General features: G+C 31.2%; 1 protein-coding gene across 3 annotated transcripts in view; it reads left to right on the top strand.

Moving 5' to 3' along the window:
• LOC106056532 (dynein axonemal heavy chain 3-like) overlaps positions 1-19,837 on the top strand; it is an 88,700-nt gene that overhangs the window by 56,669 nt on the left and 12,194 nt on the right. For 2 of the 3 annotated variants that reach the window (XM_056026526.1, XM_056026528.1), the window contains 30 exons: positions 129-345; positions 925-1,038; positions 1,122-1,271; positions 2,120-2,299; positions 3,297-3,435; positions 3,602-3,792; positions 3,984-4,079; positions 4,232-4,423; positions 4,783-4,916; positions 5,230-5,392; positions 6,096-6,278; positions 6,645-6,803; positions 7,542-7,613; positions 7,843-8,043; positions 8,440-8,595; positions 8,859-8,954; positions 9,973-10,077; positions 10,226-10,359; positions 10,513-10,684; positions 11,004-11,090; positions 11,253-11,369; positions 11,922-12,107; positions 12,205-12,342; positions 12,665-12,769; positions 12,958-13,118; positions 13,869-14,040; positions 16,641-16,766; positions 16,895-17,072; positions 17,719-17,802; positions 19,236-19,312. In XM_056026526.1, coding sequence (XP_055882501.1) covers positions 129-345; positions 925-1,038; positions 1,122-1,271; positions 2,120-2,299; positions 3,297-3,435; positions 3,602-3,792; positions 3,984-4,079; positions 4,232-4,423; positions 4,783-4,916; positions 5,230-5,392; positions 6,096-6,278; positions 6,645-6,803; positions 7,542-7,613; positions 7,843-8,043; positions 8,440-8,595; positions 8,859-8,954; positions 9,973-10,077; positions 10,226-10,359; positions 10,513-10,684; positions 11,004-11,090; positions 11,253-11,369; positions 11,922-12,107; positions 12,205-12,342; positions 12,665-12,769; positions 12,958-13,118; positions 13,869-14,040; positions 16,641-16,766; positions 16,895-17,072; positions 17,719-17,802; positions 19,236-19,312 — 4,285 coding nt within the window. The remainder of the gene's footprint in view (positions 1-128; positions 346-924; positions 1,039-1,121; positions 1,272-2,119; positions 2,300-3,296; positions 3,436-3,601; positions 3,793-3,983; positions 4,080-4,231; positions 4,424-4,782; positions 4,917-5,229; positions 5,393-6,095; positions 6,279-6,644; positions 6,804-7,541; positions 7,614-7,842; positions 8,044-8,439; positions 8,596-8,858; positions 8,955-9,972; positions 10,078-10,225; positions 10,360-10,512; positions 10,685-11,003; positions 11,091-11,252; positions 11,370-11,921; positions 12,108-12,204; positions 12,343-12,664; positions 12,770-12,957; positions 13,119-13,868; positions 14,041-16,640; positions 16,767-16,894; positions 17,073-17,718; positions 17,803-19,235; positions 19,313-19,837) is intronic. The other variant, XM_056026527.1, reaches the window with a different exon arrangement.

Here is a 19,837-nt window from a genome sequence, read left to right as displayed (position 1 = left end):
AGGGGTATCACCATCAGCTTAAATCAATATTAATAATAAAATTATTTGCAATAGAAACAGTAAAATTATTTGTTACAGATATATATATTAGTGATTATTCATTAACATTCACTGTTCTGTCTCTTTAGAAAAGACACCAGCAAACTGCGATTGGTAGACATTGTGATGGTTTCTGCAATGGCTCCACCTGGTGGTGGTAGAAACACTGTCACTCCAAGATTTTTACGTCATTTCAATATTATCACAATTGAAAGCTTTAGTGAGGATACAATGAAGAATATTTTTACTCCAATAGTTGACTGGCATTTCAAGTCATTTGAGACAGCTCAGAGAAAATATTCACGGGTAATGGCTCTTAATTAAACAATAAAATAGTTAAGCATTGATTGATTCTAGACTAGGATGAACATCTATTTCTTAAATACATAACATCTCTTTACAATTATATAGCTGTTAAGCTTAGGCAAGCAACTCAACAAAAGAAATTTAGATAAGATAAGGATGTTTAATTACATGATGACCTTGAAAGGATGACCAGACAAACACACATAATGACCAACTTTAATACACATACTTGGGTGGAACTTTAATACCCAAAACATTGTATGTTTGTACCATCTAAAATAAGAAAGTGTGCACCCTTTGTATATTGTGGATGGTGGTGTACAGGACAGAGTGATAACAGAATGTTTTTACTTGCTTTCAAATATAGTTCCTAAAAAACTACTTGTAATATACAACCAAGTAGTTTAGTTTATTTACAATAATAAGGGCCTTGACCAGCTTTTAAAATGCTTCATTGACCTAATTGTATTTTATCTTACAAAATTTCCAGTTCATTATAGTTTAAGTATAGAGTGTGATTATGGCTTAATCATCAAGTCATTCATCTTTCAAATGTTATTCTGTGTTTGTATTGCCCAGATTATCATTGCCTCTACCATGGAAGTTTACCTTTCTGCAGTGATGAACTTCTTGCCAACTCCCTCTAAGTCTCATTATTTGTTCAATTTGAGAGATTTGTCTAGAGTGGTACAAGTAAGTCTAACTCCAATGAATGTTGTTATTTTAACTGTTCTATACATATACAACACATCTATAATTTATGTTTGTACATCTAGGGTATACTGCTACTCCAGCCAAGACTAGTGCCTCCTGGATTGGAAGGAAACCAGAAAATTGCAAGGCTTTGGATACATGAAGTTTACAGAGTCTTTTGTGACCGTTTGGTGGATGAAGAAGATAGGAACCAATTTTTCAGAATCATTAAAGTAGATACTGCCAAATTTCTACTTTACTTTTAATTGCTCTTCAAACAGAAAGACTTAAAAATTGCTTGTCAAAGAAATAATATGCTGTAAATTATGTAAAAAAGAGATTTTCACAAATATTTTATCTATATCTTTTTTTACCTTTTCATATCCCTTAGTCTGTTGGACTGTTGCGGCATGCAAGATTCCTCGACCGTCTTTCTCCATTCCTCTCTGTCTTTTGCTTTAGTCAGAACTTCTATCAATTTTAGGCCCATCCATTCTTTTATGTTGTCCTCCCATCGCTTTCTCTGTCTGCCTCTTCTTCTTTTCTCTTGTTACCGTTCCATGATAAAATGTCTGTGTGAGCCCCAAAGATCTTGTAATATGGCCATTGATTTTTAGCCTGCGTTGTTTTTTTACGATAGTTAGCAGGTCATCATGGGGTCCAATCACTGCAGTAACCAAGTCTCTAATCTATACACAGCAACATAAAAATGAATTCTTTCTTAAGAATTCATGATAAGACTGCCTTCTAGATTTACCTTTATATAATTGACTAATGGTCTAGTGATTTTGAACATAAATAATGATACTAAGTAGGTATTAAGAAATATAAGTTTTAGTCAGCATACATTGAGTATTATCTAAATATTTCATTGCAATGTTGTACCCTTTTTTATATATATCTTAATATCTACGTTTATCATCGATTATTTCTAGTTTTATACATTTTTTTCTTAGCATTCTGATTAATTTTATAGTTTTAAGCAGTAAATTGTAGGTTAATTGCTTGCATGATTTGACTTTTTGTTCTAATTATAATCTCATCAAAATATTTATAATGTATATAGTAACTTAAATTTCAGCACTGTGTTGAGCTTCAGTTCAAAGAAAAGTTGAACACACTTTTTAGTCACATTGTAGAACCTGGGAAACTAATTGTGGATGAAGATATTCGTTCACTTATATTTGGAGATTTCATTTCTAAATCGAAAGGCAACGAATGTCTCTATGATGAGATTCAAAATTTGGAGGAACTCAAGAGAGTATGTAAAGCTCTAATGACAAGCAAAAAGCTTCATAACATTTTATACAATCTTTTTTTTTTATTATTATTTAGTTACATTTCTACAATGTAATGCAATCATTGTGTGTGTGTTTGTAAATGAAAGAGATTAATCTATTAACAAAAATGCTTTGAAGAATGTAGTTGAAAAGTGATTTCCTGAAGTCATTCAAGAAAGCATTCAGAAGTATCAAAGATAAGATTTCTTGGTGAATAAATAAAAAAAATAATTAACATTAAAATGTACATGTATCAAAATTTTTGGTATTGCCAAAAAAAAATAATTTATTTTTAAAAAGTCAATAAAAATTTTTAAAAATTGAAGACATTTTCAAAAATTTATGTCCCAAATCACCTTATCTCAAATGGACCCTATTACCTCAATATAAATAAAAATATAAAAAAAACAAAAACATTTTGAATCTCATGATCTATAGGGCAGATGATGTGAATGTCATCTATTTCTTTGGCCAACATTTAAAAATGGTGTCATAATGGCCAGAACAAGAACAGACCAACTTTGCTTTCCTCAAATAATGTCAGTTACTCAATACAGTTGAGTGGTGTCCTAAAAAGCCCTTTAGCTTTCAGCCACCATACCCTTTAATCAAAGCAGTGTTCTTTTTTAAAGTTTAGAATGCAACAAATAGCCTACAACTTAGAAGCAAAAAGATAGCCAGAAGAATACTAATCTTTCCCTGGCAATCAAATCATTAAATAGAAACTATCTGATATAAACTTTTAACATGTAAATTATGAGTGAGTGCGGTGTGAATGGAATGTATATTTTTGGTTTTCTATAATTATGCTTTGTTTGGTGTAATGCATAAATTTTAAGACAATTTTCCTTATGGATAATAAAGATTATTATTATTATTAAATGTCAATCAATACCAATATCTTTTATATTAACAGAATGCAAACAGGTTTTTATGTGATACTTAATGTGACATGTTGAGCTACATTTTTTTCCCTAGACTGTTGAGCACTATTTAGAAGATTTTAATCTGACAAGTAAAACACCAATGGACCTTGTGATATTTCACTTTGCTATTGAACATATTTCTCGTATAAGTAGAGTTTTGAAACAGCCCAATGGTCATTGTTTGTTAGTAGGTGGGTAGAGTAATTACAAACTCAGTTTTTTTTTCTTTGTTGCTTTACTTTTAATTTTTGAGTTACTGTATTTTTTGGATACCAAACATAAAATTCTCAAAGCAATTAAAAAATATATGTATCTTGTGTACTGCAAGGTCAACTTGATGGATTTTTTTTTATTAAGGTGTTGGAGGCACTGGCCGCCAAAGTGTAACCCGATTAGCTGCATTTATATCTGACTTTGAACTCTTCCAAATTGAAATTACGAAAAACTATTCCATGAATGAGTGGAGAGAAGACATCAGAAAGATGATGCGACGGACTGGAGACCTAGGTGTCTCCACAGTTTTTCTCTTTGGGGATCATCAGATCAAGGTTTATAATATATAAGTAGCTATTTTAAAATTTAAAACTATAATAGACGTTATTGGTTTGGACCATTTAAATTCTACATCTTCTCTTTGTTGCTTTTCTCTTTTTTTTCTATTCCTTTTATGTCAATTGAATTTATCTACTTTTTTCCATTTCCTTTAATGTTATTAGGCTATTATTTTATGTTTGATTAGGATGAATCATTTCTTGAGGACATCAACATGATGCTAAACACTGGGGACATTCCAAACTTGTTTGAAAATGAAGAGCGGCTAGAGATTATAGAAAAGGTAAATACTATTTTTTATGATTATTAGATATTAGTGCTAGAAAAACAATTATAATTCAGTGCTTTAATCTTGATTCAGTTACAATTTTAGGATGAAAAAAATGTTCTATATTTCTAGCACTGTTAAAAAAAAAGTCTGTTATTGTTCTTCAGATGCAAACTCTTTGTCAGAAAGAAAATATCCAGATTGAGTTCACTCCACTGAATATGTATAACAAGTTCATTGAAAGGATCAGACATCACCTTCATATTGTTTTAGCATTTAGTCCAATTGGGGAAGCTTTCAGAAACAGACTGAGAATGTTTCCTTCTTTGATCAACTGCTGCACAATAGATTGGTTCAAGGTACATTAGCACACTTAGTCAAGACTAGAGAGTAAGCTATGATTGGTCAATAATAATTGGTTTCTCTCTAAACATAATAGTGGTACACTTAAGTATCTAGGTATCTAAATACTATCTAGGTATCTAAATAACTAATGTATAGTTACTCAAATGATGTGAAGACCAGATGTTTTTATTTTACTGTGTTATATTCAAATATTTATAACAGTTAATTATTTTTGCTAAACTTAATATTTCAAGCTTGACCATTTTAAATGTTACTTTTGATATATTTGATATTCTTCTCAGTACCAATAAAGGGGACAAATCAGTGTCTTTTAAAACATAAATGAGTATCTCAGATTGAAATATTTCTGCAGGCCTGGCCAGAAGATGCATTGGAGATGGTAGCTAACAAATTCTTAGATGATGTAGAAATGTCAACAGAAATAAGAAGTGAAACAGTCACAATGTGTAAACACTTCCATGAAAGTGTCAGAGCTTTATCTCAAAAGTGAGTGGATGAATATCTGCGAGACTTTTAAAAAAAACATGTGTTATCCATTGACATTATTCTGAGATGAGTCTTATTGATTGGGCCCTTGGACAAAATGCTGGAGATTAGATTAGGGATATTACTTATGATTTAAGTTTGTTCTTGAGTTACACCATTTCTAATGTAAATTTTATATTTAGAATATGTAAATTATGTAGCCTTTATGTAAAGTATTGTAAATCAAAATTTATTTAGACATAAAATGTATAAAAACTGCTGCACTTAAATTAGTTAAAATTGTAATTGTTCCGCTGTTTTAAAACATACTTAGGTATTATGAAGAGATGAGAAGAGTCAACTATGTCACGCCCACCTGTTACCTAGAGCTTATAAAAACTTTTAAAACTCTGCTGGGTAAACAAAGACTTCAGATCCTCACCTTGAAGAACAGATACAATGTTGGGTTAGAGAAACTTCAGTTCTCTGAGGGCCAGGTATATTGTACAACTTTAGTAAACAAAGAATTTTTTAAATAGTCATCTAAAGAGTTAATATGTACTAGACCAATAATTTTAAAATAATCAGGTACAGAATTAGGTTACACTCTAACTAGGATATAATACTTATTATCCGATACATGCTTATAAAAGACTAGGCTAATGATCCTTAAAAAGTGATGTGTACTGAAGTGGGCTGCTGGGGAACTTGACAGTAAAAATGAAAAATGTGTTTTTTGTGTGCAGTATATTTTTTTAAAATATCTATAAATAAATGTGTGTGTGTGTAATTGTACTTTAGGAGACCTTTCAACAATATTGTAGTACTAAAGAAATCCATTTTTTTAAATGTATTAATATTTGAATTCTGGGTCCTTCAGTGGAAAGTAAAAAAAAAAAACCTCCAAAAATTACTTACTGTGACTTCTAATGTGGAATTAGCATAATTATCTCCATACAGCCCCTGATTTTTTATTTTTTTTGGTGTCCTTGCAAAGTGCTGTTCAATGTTGTCAATTACTGGCAAATTGAAGAACTAATTGTTGATTGACCTGATTGAATTATTATCTTATTATGACATCTCATCATTCTACAGAAAAAAAAACATTTTTTTTTAATAAAAATGTTTTTTTTTTAAATTAATATTTCAAATATTTTGTACAATAGCATAGTTAATTGTGTTTATCATCCTGTGTCACAGATTAATGTGATGCAAACTGAGCTGCTGGAGCTACAACCTAAGCTTATTGAGACTAGTCAGGAAACAGAAGAACTGATCAGCATCATAGAAAGGGAGACCATTGAAGTGGAAGACATTAAAAGAATAGTTGAAGTTGATGAAGCTGTGGCAAACAAGGCAGCTCAGGAAGCAGAAGCTATAAAGGTCAGTGAAAGTCAGTTACATCTTACCATTTTCTTTGGCTTTGTATTTTTTTCCATTGAAATGTGTGGCATAGGGGTGCATGACAGTTCCAATTCTGAATGAAATCAAGATGTTAACTAATTAGCGTACATTCAAGAAGTCATGGGCCTAAAATTTCTTACACATAGTAAACAGCAAAGCCAGACATATTGCTGAAATTACTACACTCTCACATTCTGTTGGCCACAGAAACTAGTGAAACCTATGCACATCATGAAATCAGCATTTTTGTTTTAATTGGAAAGAATTTTGAACAATGCATTCTTATTATTTCTAAAATTGAAATAGATCTAAACATCTAAAGTTAACTCTTCATTTTTTTATAAGATGGACTGTGAAGAGAAATTGTCTATCGCCATGCCAGCTATGAATGCAGCAGTGTCAGCTTTGGATACTTTGAAGCAAAATGACATCACTATAGTCAAAACTATGAGTAACCCTCCATCTGGAGTCAAACTAGTTATGGAATCTATTTGCATCATGAAGGTGAAGCTTACTATTATAAAATAATAGATATAAGTTGTTGTTTTTTACCTTTTGTTTCTCGGAATATTCATTTAGACTGTGATTAACATGACTTAGCAGATTTTAAGTCACTAATTAACATCCGCGACAATATTAACACATAAATGTGCACAAGATTAAATTATCTTTTTTTTTGTGTATAAGAAGATAGTACATTAAAGTTCATTAATTTATATAACAAGTAGTAGGATTGAATGCATTGGCAAAAAACTCATAGTGGAGCTCTAAGCCAACATTTAGTCTACAGTTGTAAATAAATATTTGGTACATGTTTTATGTTAATACTTTATAAAAAAAAAGGACCTAATTTAGGTAAGATACAATTGATATTGGGATGCAGTGGCTGAATGATAAAGCACTTGCCGTCTGAATCAAGTGTTTTTGAACTCAAATCTTTGTGACTACTAGGATTTTGAACTTGTAGATTTTTAGAGGCCCCTCAATCCACCCCACTGTAATGGGTACCTGGCATTAGTTGGGTAAAGCTGGTTGATCATGCTGGCCACATGTACCGTCATTAGCCATTGAAAAAAAAAATTAGCTTTACATCATCTGCCCCTTGGATCACAATGTCAGAAAGAGGAACCTTACTTTTACCTTGTTGTTATCAGTGCAAATTGATATTTGAATGAATTATTATTTTAACACCTAGATCAAGTAAATGAACAAAATGAAATTTTGCTTTTCTACTCTACTTAGGGAATCAAGCCAGAAAAGAAAACTGACCCCAATGGAAAACAATTTGAGGATTATTGGCCAGCTGCAAAAAAGGTACGTCTGTATTTTTCTTTAATTTGTTCAATTTGTGTTGGCTTAGGTGTAAATAATTATTTCATCATAGTTATTTAATAAGCTATAAAGCTAACGATTTAGAAAAAGAAAGATGCTAATTTTTTAAACTAGAATTGAAGCCTATTAATTGTGTGTACTTTTTATACTTGTATATTTACATAAAATTATTAGATTCAAATAAAATTCATTTTGTTGTCATGATCCCCAGATGCTTGGAGATCTCAAGTTCTTAGAGTCCTTAAAAGAATATGACAAAGATCATATTCCTGCACCAATCATCAAGAAAATCAGAGACAAGTACATCACAAATAAAGATTTTGATCCATCCATCATTAAAAATGTTTCCTCTGCCTGTGAAGGTCTTTGCAAATGGGTCAAAGCCATTGATGTTTATGACAGTGTAGTAAAAGTAGGTGATAGAACATTTTAATACTAGCTTAATGAAGCCTAAAATGTTCCTCACTTTGATTGCCTTTCTTTTCATAAATCTAAATAACTGATTGGATCAATTCTTAGACAAGGTAATTAACTGATATGACTGTATTATTACTGTGTCTGCTTTGGCTATTTTATTCTGAAAACATTTAATTGAATACAATCTTTATTTTATTGTTGCAGGTTTCTTTTTGTCTTTGCCATTTTTATTCTTGGAGGTTGTTTTTTTTTTTGTCTTTTCCACCAATGAACACTAAAAAATGCAAACCCTAATGTTATGCTATACAATATAAATGGTTCTAAATAATGTATTCTTCTCTTCTACTTTCTACATGGGATACATGAATATATTATCTCTTACATCTAAAAGGTTGTAGCACCCAAACGAGAAAGCCTGATAGCAGCTGAAGCAGTCCTAAATGAACAAATGGAAAAGCTCAAAGTGAAACAAGCTGAATTAAAGGGTGTGACAGATAAACTACAGACACTTAATGACCACTTAGCACAGAAACAGATTGAAAAACAGGTTTGGCCTGGAGACATTCTTTTAAATGAACTATTATCTAATCAATGGTTCTTTTTATCCTATGAAAACACTTTCTCTTTGATTTTGTAATGTTTGTAGTTATATTTATCATTTTTACTTTTGCATTTTTACCTCTTTCTCTCCGTAATTATTTACCACATTCCGGTGGAATCAATGCTGGTATCGTCAGTTAGGAGAGAAAGAGTTAATATTCATTATTCATTCAATAAATTATAAAATAAAGTTGGATGTCATGGTTTCAGAACCTGGAAGACAATATTGAAATGACAAAGATTAAAATTGATCGAGCCAATAAATTGATTAATGGACTTGGTGGGGAGAAAGACAGGTGGACACAGGTAAATATAAACATTATAGAAGAATAAGAATTACATTTTACTGTTACAGGTATTTAACTCTAAAGTGTATGGCTGTATGATAAACATTTATCCTGTTGTATTATCTAAATTGCATTCAAATTTTGTTTTTAAAAAGAATGAATGCTATTTTTTTTTCATTTGTGTCCTTTCTGCTGTTAATTTTTTGAAGTATTATTTGTAATTTATTAGATGCAACTTTTGTGTGACTAAGGAAGCCAAACATTGATAGCTGCAGTCACAGGTTCGGCATATGTAATCACCAGTTGCTGTTGCATTTTCACCCTTCTTTCTACTTCTGTTGTGTATGCCATCTGCAATCTGGAACCCTTCCTTTATGCTCCCTCTCCATGTGAATCTATCCAGTGCCAGTGTTGATTTTGAAGAGCTTCATGTCATGTTAGCATACATCAGTGTACCTTAAAAGTGGACTACCAGCGGCTCTCCAGACCAGCGGCTCTCCTGACTTCTGTTAGATCACCATACAGAATGTCTTGTGGAAGTTGACCTTGTGACATTCTATGAACATGACCAAGCGAAGGCGTCTGCTGCTGATAACACAGTGGATGTCTTGGCATCCAACTCTTTGTAGCACTTCCTCATTGGTTATTTTATCTTGCCACCTAATTTACAAAATATGCCTTAAGCATTAGAGATGGAAGATATTTAGCTTTTTTTCCTAACTTGAGTAAGTTGACCATGTTTCACTACCTACAGCAGAGTGCTCATCACACTGGTCTAGTAGACTAAGGCTTTGGTATTGTTAGTCAGCAATGTATTGTCCAACACTCTTTTCTGCAGACATGACATGGTGCCCATTGCTTTGGCTATCCTGTTTTTGTTGTCTTTATCCAGTAGCACATCTTTGGAGATGATGGTGTCAAGATGAGAAAAATGGTCAACAATTTCCAGTGGTTGGCTATTTTTGCTACGTGAAGATGGCTACGTAGGATATGTAATAATATACATTTTTACAATCTTATTCTCCCCATTTAACCAGAATGTTGACCAACTAAGTGCCACCTATGATAATATTATTGGGGATGTGTTATTGTCTGCTGGAATAGTTGCCTACCTTGGAGCTTTCATATTGGACTTTAGACAGGTTAGTCATCACGGTCAATATTTGCTTAATTTTGTAGTCCTAATTATTGTATTTTCTGTTTATAATGAGCTTACTGAGCATTGGATAGAATACATTCTTGAAGCATGTAACACAAACTAAAAATACTTTAGTTATTTATTTCTTCTAGAGCTGTATACAAGGATGGTATCAACTGTGTCAACATAAAAATATTCCAGTGTCTGAATTATTTTCTCTGTCGAACACACTGGGTGATCCTGTCAAAATAAGAGACTGGCAGATAGCTGGACTCCCTGCTGACCAGTAAGTACTCTTCGCCTGTAGTCACACCAGTATTGGTATAAAATTAATCTTGTGCATATTAAATTTTATTAAATTCATAAGATGTACTATAAATGTTTAAGATTTGTTTCAAAAGTTGATTTGGTCAAATGAAGTCCCAACTTTCATTACTAGGTATTCTGTAGACAATGCTATCATTGTGACATTTTCCAATCGCTGGCCACTGATGATAGACCCACAGAGTCAAGCCAATAAGTGGGTCAAAAATATGGAGAGAGCTAACAAACTAGAGGTCATCAAACTCAGTAATCCAAATTTTTTAAGAACTTTAGAAAATTGTATACAGGTGAGTTAGTTAGAACAAAACTTCATAATTGATTTATTTTTTGCCTTTGTTATTGTTTGAGTTTTTAAAAATTAGTTGCTTTAATTTAGATTGATGACTGTTTTTGAATTGATTTTTTTAAACATAAAGAAAACTATGAAGTTGTTATTTAGAAGTATTATAACAAAATAATACTATGTTGCCATTCTTATTTGGATAACATTTGCATCAGGCAAGTCTCTTTGAAAAGAAAATAATTAGAAACAAAGACCAGTACAGAACTAGGATAACTATATAACAGTTTGCCAGTAGCTTTTTAATTTCAAAATTTTTCTTTCAGTTTGGTAATCCATGCCTACTTGAAAATATTGGTGAAGAATTAGATCCAATTTTAGAATCAGTTTTACTTCGACAAACTTTTAAACAGGTAAGTACTCAATAATCAAGTTATCAGGGTTTTTTTTTTCATTATTTCAAAAGAATAATTTTAATGATAGTAACATTTATTGTATGTTACTCAATGATGTTAATCTTAGGCTCCTTGAAATAAATCATGTCGTATCTAACAGTTGTTGATTTTATTTGTTAGAACAACATGGAGTACATCCGATTAGGAGATTCCCTCATTGAATACAGTCAAGATTTTAAATTTTATATTACTACCTGCCTACGTAATCCTCACTATCTTCCTGAAGTCTCTGTCAAGGTATTATAGATTTTTTTCTATGCACTTACCTAGATGTAAATACAATGAATGTATACTTAAAATTTAATAGTTTGAAATGAAATTAAATTGTAGCTTTATATTGTTGTTGGGTTAGTGCAATTTTCTTAAAGCATAATTTTGTAAGTTAGTCACTTGCTAAGTAAGTAAAAAGTAAAGTACTGTACCCCTTTCAGACCTTGCTATATATACGACAGATGTCATCTGCATCAATGTCCGATGTTTATTGAGGGTTTTGTGGCCAATACAATGACTAACCATCTTTACTTCCCATACTAATGTCAGGTACCCATTAGACTTGGGTGGACAGAGGTGTCCTAAAAATCTCCAAATTCAAAATCACTTAGATTTGAACACCCCTATCTATTACTACAAAAACATTTATTGTGAATAAAGCATTGTTTCAGAAAATTTAAGTAAGCTCACCCTTACAATCATATAGATATGAAGATATCAATTATATTTTGTGACAGCTCACTGTTATTTACTATCACAGCTATATAGAGATAAATATGTTTATGTAATTTGGTTTAGGTTACTTTGATCAATTTTATGATCACACCTGCTGGACTAGAGGATCAACTTTTGGGACTTGTGGCAGCCAAAGAGAAACCAGATCTAGAAGAGAAGAAGAATAATCTCATCCTTGAAAGTGCACACAACAGACATCAATTGAAAGATATTGAAGATAAAATTTTGGAAGTTTTGTCAATGTCCAAAGTATGTTGGCTTTGTTTTTTTTTTTTGTTTTTTCATTTTCAGTGATAAATGTATCATCACTTTGTGTAAGTAACCTGTGTTTCTCCGTTTTGTCCAGGGCAATATACTAGAAGATGAAACAGCAATTGAAATATTGTCGTCAAGTAAAGCACTTTCCATAGAGATCTCTGAAAAACAAAAGATTGCTACAAAAACTGAAGAAGAGATAGATGTGACAAGAAATGGTTATAAGCCTGTCAGTTGATGCCTGTTTCTGTATATTTTTTTCTATATGTTGTGAATGTTTTATGTATGTGCATATATGTTGTGTCTGTTGTTTCATGTATGTTTAAGTTTTGTATTTTGTTGAATGTATATTTGTATATGTTTTATATGTTACTATAAGCTTAATGTTTTGTTTGTTGTGTTTTTTTCTATTGTTTATTTGATGTTACTGTTTTTAGTAAGCTTTTAGATTTAGAATATACTTAAATCTCATCAGTTTAAAAAGTAGTAACATATCTTCTAAAATACAATCTAGCACATTGTTTGACATGATTATGTATCTCTTCACTTAGGTGGCTAAACATGGAAGCATACTATTCTTCACCATATCTGACTTAGCCAACATTGACCCAATGTATCAGTACTCCTTAGCATGGTTCATTCATCTCTATTTACAGGTTGGTTGTAAAAATATTTCTTTATTGATAAATCTAGACAATATACTAAATTAAATTTATAAACATCAATTTAGATTTTTTAAGAAATCCAAATTAAGTATACTTTACTATTTCATGTCAGAATTTCATTAATGGTTTTAATTTTAACTGATTTTATCAAACTGATTTGTAAATTGTTATATTTCCAGTCCATTTCACACAGTGACCATTCCACAGTGCTAGAAGAAAGAATCCAGAATCTGAACAGCCACTTTACATACAGCATTTATAAAAATGTATGTAGATCATTGTTTGAGAAGGACAAACTTTTGTATTCATTTCTTCTGTGTATTGGTCTGGCTAGGGGAAGGTAAGAATATGTTACTATTTTATTTGTGTCAGTATTTATAACAGCAACAACATTTATAACAGCCAGTTTTTATATCAATATTTATTTATTTTATTCAGCTTATTTGACCATCATCATGATTGGTCTGCTTTGTGTTAATCTAGAGACGCTACACTTAATAACTATAAACGACACCAACACTATAACGCCATATTCAACAGTCCATTTATTTACACAGCCTCACAGTACGAGGTTACACACAACACTGTGATATCAACTTTCTTACCAAGGGGAATAACTCTACATACTAATAACAAACACATACACATAAAACACAATGTTAACACTTTGTCTGTAAAACAGATTTGCCTTGTTTTATAAAAAGGTCATTCACTGAAGAAGCAGTACTTAAAAGACCTATTCAAAAGAAACTTTAGTAGACAATAATAAAAATGTTTCCTAGACTTGTTCCATTTATCTTTTGATAATATATATAACATATACTACCTATAAAAGTCTTTTTTGGAGAGGATATTTTAAAATATTAAGCTTTATTCTTAATAAGATCTGAAAGCTATATTTTTAGAATAGTTTCAATATTATTTTACATAGTTACAAGTCTTAATAAACTTTTGATGTTTCAGTATTTTTGTTGAATCCAATAACTAATGTAAATGAGTTATTTTCAGCACTTTACTATCTATACTTGATACATACTTACAATATAATCTTTTATATGTAGGCATATATATTTTTTAATTTTATTCTCAGAGGAGAAGTGGATGGTCAAGAATGGCGCTTTTTGCTAACAGGAGGTGTGGCCTTGGAGAATCCTTTTTCTAATCCAGCCCCTTCATGGCTATCTGATAAATCCTGGTCTGAAATAGTGCGAGCGTCTCAGCTACCAGCCTTTAAGGGCTTTATGGAAATGGTGCAAAACTCTGTAAGTTTATATATAATAATGATAATGGCAATGCCTTCAATTCCTGAAGATTAAGAATGAGTACAATGTTTCACATGACTATGCTAACCCAGTTGCAACCTGCATATTTTCCAGCATTTTGTGCAGACAAAGCTGTTGTCTGCTGGCGGTCTATATAACTTTTCTTTCTGTCTTCTGTGATTGTCTTCAATAATGGCTTTTCTTTGAGTCTCAAATATTTTTCCACAGCCTTTGTGAGAGTTCTCCAACTGTCTATCAGGCCATCTGCTGCCAGCTAATTAGTCTATACCAGTCTTATCTTATCTTATATAATACAGACGTTACTTCAAAAAAGAAGATGATTACGTCCTACGCGTCATGCATTTAGTCATGCATATTAACCAATGACTTAAATTCTGCCAAGTCACTGGTTTTCCTGGCTAGCTCAGGCAACCCATTCCATGCTCTAATAGCACTAGGGAAGAAGGAGTATTTGTACAAATTTGTCCTAGCATATGGGACGAGGAATGTGCCTTTATCTTTGTGTCTTTCAGAGTATTTTATTAAATTTTGTTTTTGTATTTGAAGATTATGGTTCAGTGTTTTATGTATTATTGCTACTTTACTTTTGAGCCTTCTGTCCTGAAGGCTTTCTAAATTTAGTGATTTTACTAAAGGTGTTACTCTAGTTAAATGTGAATATTCGTTTGTTATGAATCGCACTGCTCTATTTTGTGTCTGTTCTAGTTTCTTAATGTTTTCTTGAGTTGAGGGGTCCCAAACAGAGGATGCATATTCTATTATCGGCCTAACCAAGGTTAAATAACATTTTAGTTTTATTTTCTTATTTGATTTATAGAAATTTCTTTTAATAAATCCTAATGCTTTGTTTGATTTTTTTGTAGTTTCATCAATATGTGGATTCCATGACAGTTTTTCATTTATTATAACACCTAGGTATTTTGCGTTTTTAGTCTGTGTTACTGGTTTGCCATGAATAAGATAAGTGGAATTAATTTGTTTTAGTTTTTTTGTTACTCTTAACAACTGACATTTTTCTGGGTGGAAAGACATGCTCCAATTTGATTCCCATTTCTGTAATTCATCTAATTCTCTTTGTAAAATATCTGTGTCTTGTGTTGTTTTTATTGTTCTATATATTATGCAATCGTCTGCAAATAATCTGACTTTTGTTCCTGAAGTAATGCAATTTGGTAAATCATTTATGTAAATTAAAAATAGTAGTGGACCCAAGACTGTTCCTTGAGGTACACCTGAGTTTACAGTTATCGGTGTTGATTTAGAACCATTTATTATTACAGTTTGTTCTCTCCCTATCAGAAAGTCTTTAATCCACTGATGCAGTGGACCATTAATGCCGAAATATTTTAATTTTTTAAGCAAACTATGGTGGTGAACTTTGTCAAAAGCCTTAGAAAAATCTAGTAAGATAGCATCTATTTGTTCACTATTATCTAAACCTTTTGAAAAATCATCAATTAGTCCTATTAGTTGTGTTTCACATGATCTATATTTCCTAAAGCCATGTTGGTATGGTGTGAGGACATTATGTTTGTCTAAGTGGTTTATAATGTTGCTACATATTATGTGTTCTAGGATTTTACATGTGATGCTGGTAAGTGATACTGGTCTGTAGTTTCCTGGGTCAGATTTTTCTCCTTTTTTAAATAGGGGGGTGACATTAGCTTCTTTCCAGTCCTTTGGTACTCTGCCCTGGTTTCCAGTATGGGGAAAATGGTGCCTGAGTTGATTTTTATAGTGCTTATGGGGGGCACCTCTGTTAAGCCATCCTCCTTTATGCTTGCCAGAGAAGATCACCTTTGGCATGCAGTCATATCCCATGTGGGATAAGTGTCCATGGGCAAATAAATAATAAGGTAGGGAATTAAAAGAGGAGTAAGAGGGGATTAATAGTTATTCAGTGGTATCTTGGTTGTTGATATGGTGCGCAAAGGTGCACTCATTCAAGATAGTATTGTTTTCTGCCATGACACTAATGGTAGTTGTTTGCTTATTGCTGACTGAGAACCTAGATCTTAAATAACATGTTGCAGCTGTGTATTAATGATCAGAGGTAATCATTAATTAGTAGATAAAGGTTTATTGTTCGCAAAAATAAATAGACAACAGTTACAGGGCTATGCCTTACAATGGCGGCTAGAAATTTCCTTCCTGTTCCCCAGCCACTCGAGGTAGAAGGTAACATGGCCGCTAATTGGCAAAAGTTTAACCGGAGCTGTCGAAGCTATGAGTTAGTCGCTAAATTGGCAGTAGAATCAGAGGAGGTTAGAGTGGCCACCTTTCTAACAATTATAGGGACAAAAGCAATGGACATGTATGAAGGTCTTGAAATTGAGAAGAGAAAAGAAAGAAAGATGGAAAAAAATAGTGATCTAAGGTTCAGGTTTAGAAGCTATGTATGGTTTTATAGAAATTTCTTAGTGATTGGGGCTTATATAGTGTTTGTTGCATCATAAGCTTGGTACAAAATCTGCTAACTTCTGTTTTACTTCTTTTGTCGCCCTGATAAGACAAGTTTGGTTAAATACCACTCATTTATTTACCATTAATATGATTATTTTATTTACTATGTGTTTTAGCCTAACAAATGGAAAAGTTTGTATGACTCTGCTAGCCCACAAGAAGAAAAATACACTCAGCTGTTTGGAAGTAGTTTAACAAAGTTACAGGAGCTGATAGTTTTGAGATGTCTCCGACCTGATAAGGTAGCACATTAGGCAATATTTAATTGTGAATATTACTTTTGTTTCAGATAGCTTTTCCACTCTCTAAATAATTTCTTGGTGAAAGTAGTTTGTTGGCTTTGACTAATTCATGTATACATCCAATGTAGATGATTCCTGCAATACAGAACTTTATTGTTGGACAAATGGGCCAGAAGTATATAGAACCTCCAACTTTTGATCTCTCACTTTGCTATGAAGATTCAAGTTTCTTCTCTCCTCTGATATTTGTCCTGTCCCCTGGAGCAGATCCTATGGCCAGTTTGTATCGGTTCGCAGAAGAAAAAGGTGGGTAAATCACACTACATACAAAATGTTAGTAGAGGATGTTGCCCTTACTTGTTCTTAGCCAGGTATTTCTCTCTGCAGTTTAAATTTTATTTTGTTAAATATATTTATTTGTCAAAAATTAAAAAATAATATATCTGGTCTATAGTATTCTACATAATTATATTTTTTTACTTTGAAATTCTTTCAGGAATATGAAATATTGCAAAAATTGAATTTTTGACAAAAATTTTTATTAGATAAGCCTTTTTATAACTGTACTATTATTAGTACTGTACTTCTTTTAGTTTATTAGTTGATCTTGTTGTACATTTTTAATTATTGAATTTTTTTTTAACCTTTTTGAATTTTTTTCTAGAAGTTTATTTCTTCCCCATTGATTAATCAGCCATTAGCTATCTTCTACATGTGTAATATATTTACAATTTAAAAAAAACAAAACAACTTTTTATTGTTTTAAATGTATTTTTTTATTATTGCTCCCTTTTCAGGTTGTATAAGCATTCATTAAAATTTTGTTTCTATGTTCATAGTTATAGCTGATTTTGTTTTTATATAATATAAACTTTGAGAGAAATCCTTTGATGCGTATACAAGATGTTTTAGCCTTGACTTAACTAACCCATCATCTTATTAAACACTATAGGCATGCTACCTGCGTCTGGAGCCCAGTCTGTAACTGATACTAATTTAAACAGTGGACAAGAATTGTTGAAAGATATAGGGGAGGGTAATCTGAGAGAAATATTTTCATTCATTATATCTGCATTATTTGTATATTATATATACTTTATATACTTTTTTTTTAATCATATATGTGTATACATATTTTGTGGGTTGTATTTAAAGAGTTATAATTATTACTAACAGCAACAGTTTTGTAACTTAGCAAAACATAGTAGATAAAATATACTCGTACTTGTTCCATAAAGGCTCAGTTATGTTTTGTTTTTGCTAGTAAATTAGACTCTCTCAAAATTATTTTTTTTTTATCAAAACATTATTATTTTTAAATTTTCTAAGTGAGTCATGATACATTTAAAAAAAAATCAATGTTCTTATTTGACAAAAGACATTAGTGTGCTCATAGTATTTGTATCATTTTATTTGTATATTGCTAGTCATGTAATTCTTAAGTTTTTATATCTTTTGTTTGTATTTATGAGTACCTCTTTCTCACTGTCATCTATGTTAAGATTAATGATTTCACATTCATTTATATCAGACTAGGATAAAATAAGAAATAATAAAACACTGCATCTTCTGAGGAGATTGCTATAAGAAAGCAGTAAATAAAAGGGGAGATAACTACCAGTATGTTTGTTGTCAAATCAACTCATTTCAGCAGAAGTATGAGAAAGTTTGCAGTGCACTCGCATTTACATTCACTTAATGATTGAACACTATCTTTAGTCCTATCTTTCCTGTGCTGTGTGTAGTGTGCTTGTTGAAACAGTAAATAATTAGTCTTCAAATTAGATTAAAGGAAGCTTGTCTAAAAATGTTGGTAATGGTGCTACCTTCACCATAATAATTTTTAGTTTGCTTTATTAAATATTCAATAGTATTTATTTGTATTTTCAGCATTTAATGGAGTAAAAAAAAAAAAGCTTACAATTACAACTCAGTGATGCTGCTTTATTGCCCATTTATTTGTTGCTTTTTTTTTTTTACCTTATTTGCTAGTTCTTTTATTTTTGTTTAACTTTTTAAGAAATTCTTTAAAATTTTAAATGTGAAATAATACTTCATATATTGAAATGGAACAATTATTTTATGATTGAGACTATTTTTTTCAAGGTCTAGACCACTATTTTAAAATCCAAAACTAGGCAAACAAAATGATATACTATGATATCTCACCATGCACATCCTACCTCCAAGACTAATGCCAGCTGTATCTTCTATAATAACTTTTTGCTTGCCAAACTGCACAGTTGAATGCACACAATTTTTTTATCACTGGTCACAGATCTAATGATGCACTCTTAAATTTCTTATCTTTAACAAGCACTAATTATTTCTATTTTATTTAAGTTTCACTTATGTTTTTAATTTTAGTTTCCTTACCTTTTAAAATTGTTAATTTAGAATTTTAAAAAAAGCCAGGTTCCTAAGTTCATAAGTTCTTAAAATAATCAATGAATACTTTGTGATTCACAGGCAAAGCCAGAAATAAATTGCAAACAATATCTTTAGGACAAGGTCAAGGTCCAATAGCTGAACGTTTAATTTTAGAAGTATGTTAAGTTGTTGTTGTTGTTTTTTTTTTTTTTTACATTGTTAAGTTGTTGTTTTTTTTACATCGTTTATAATGATACTAGATCTCTAGTTGTTCTTTTTTGTAATAAAATTGCACAATCAATTTTGGGCTGAATCAAAATTATGATCAAAGAGTTTTTATGTTACAAAAATAATACTGATGGCATATATAAACATTAATAGTAATCCAAACAGTTATAATGAATTTTGCACAAATCGCTGTTTAATTATTCTGTCTACTTATCAACTATTGGTATATTAATTAATGTTTAAGTTAAGAAATACAAATAATTAATGTATTTGTTCATGAAATGTTATTTCTGCATTCATTAATATCTAAACACATGCCTGTGATAACTGATATATTTTTAGATCTAGATTCATATGTGCTTGTTCCATTGTTTTTTTTTTTAGATATATTTTTATTATTTTGGTTCTCAATAGAATAGCAGCACAAAATGATATTTTAATAGCTCCTAATGATTTATCAGTGTATTCAAAAC

Source organism: Biomphalaria glabrata, chromosome 4 (genome assembly GCF_947242115.1).
Source record: "Biomphalaria glabrata chromosome 4, xgBioGlab47.1, whole genome shotgun sequence".
NCBI lineage: Eukaryota > Metazoa > Mollusca > Gastropoda > Planorbidae > Biomphalaria > Biomphalaria glabrata.
The sequence above is the reverse complement of the archived record's forward strand: the minus strand, read 5'-3'. Positions and strand labels throughout refer to the sequence as shown.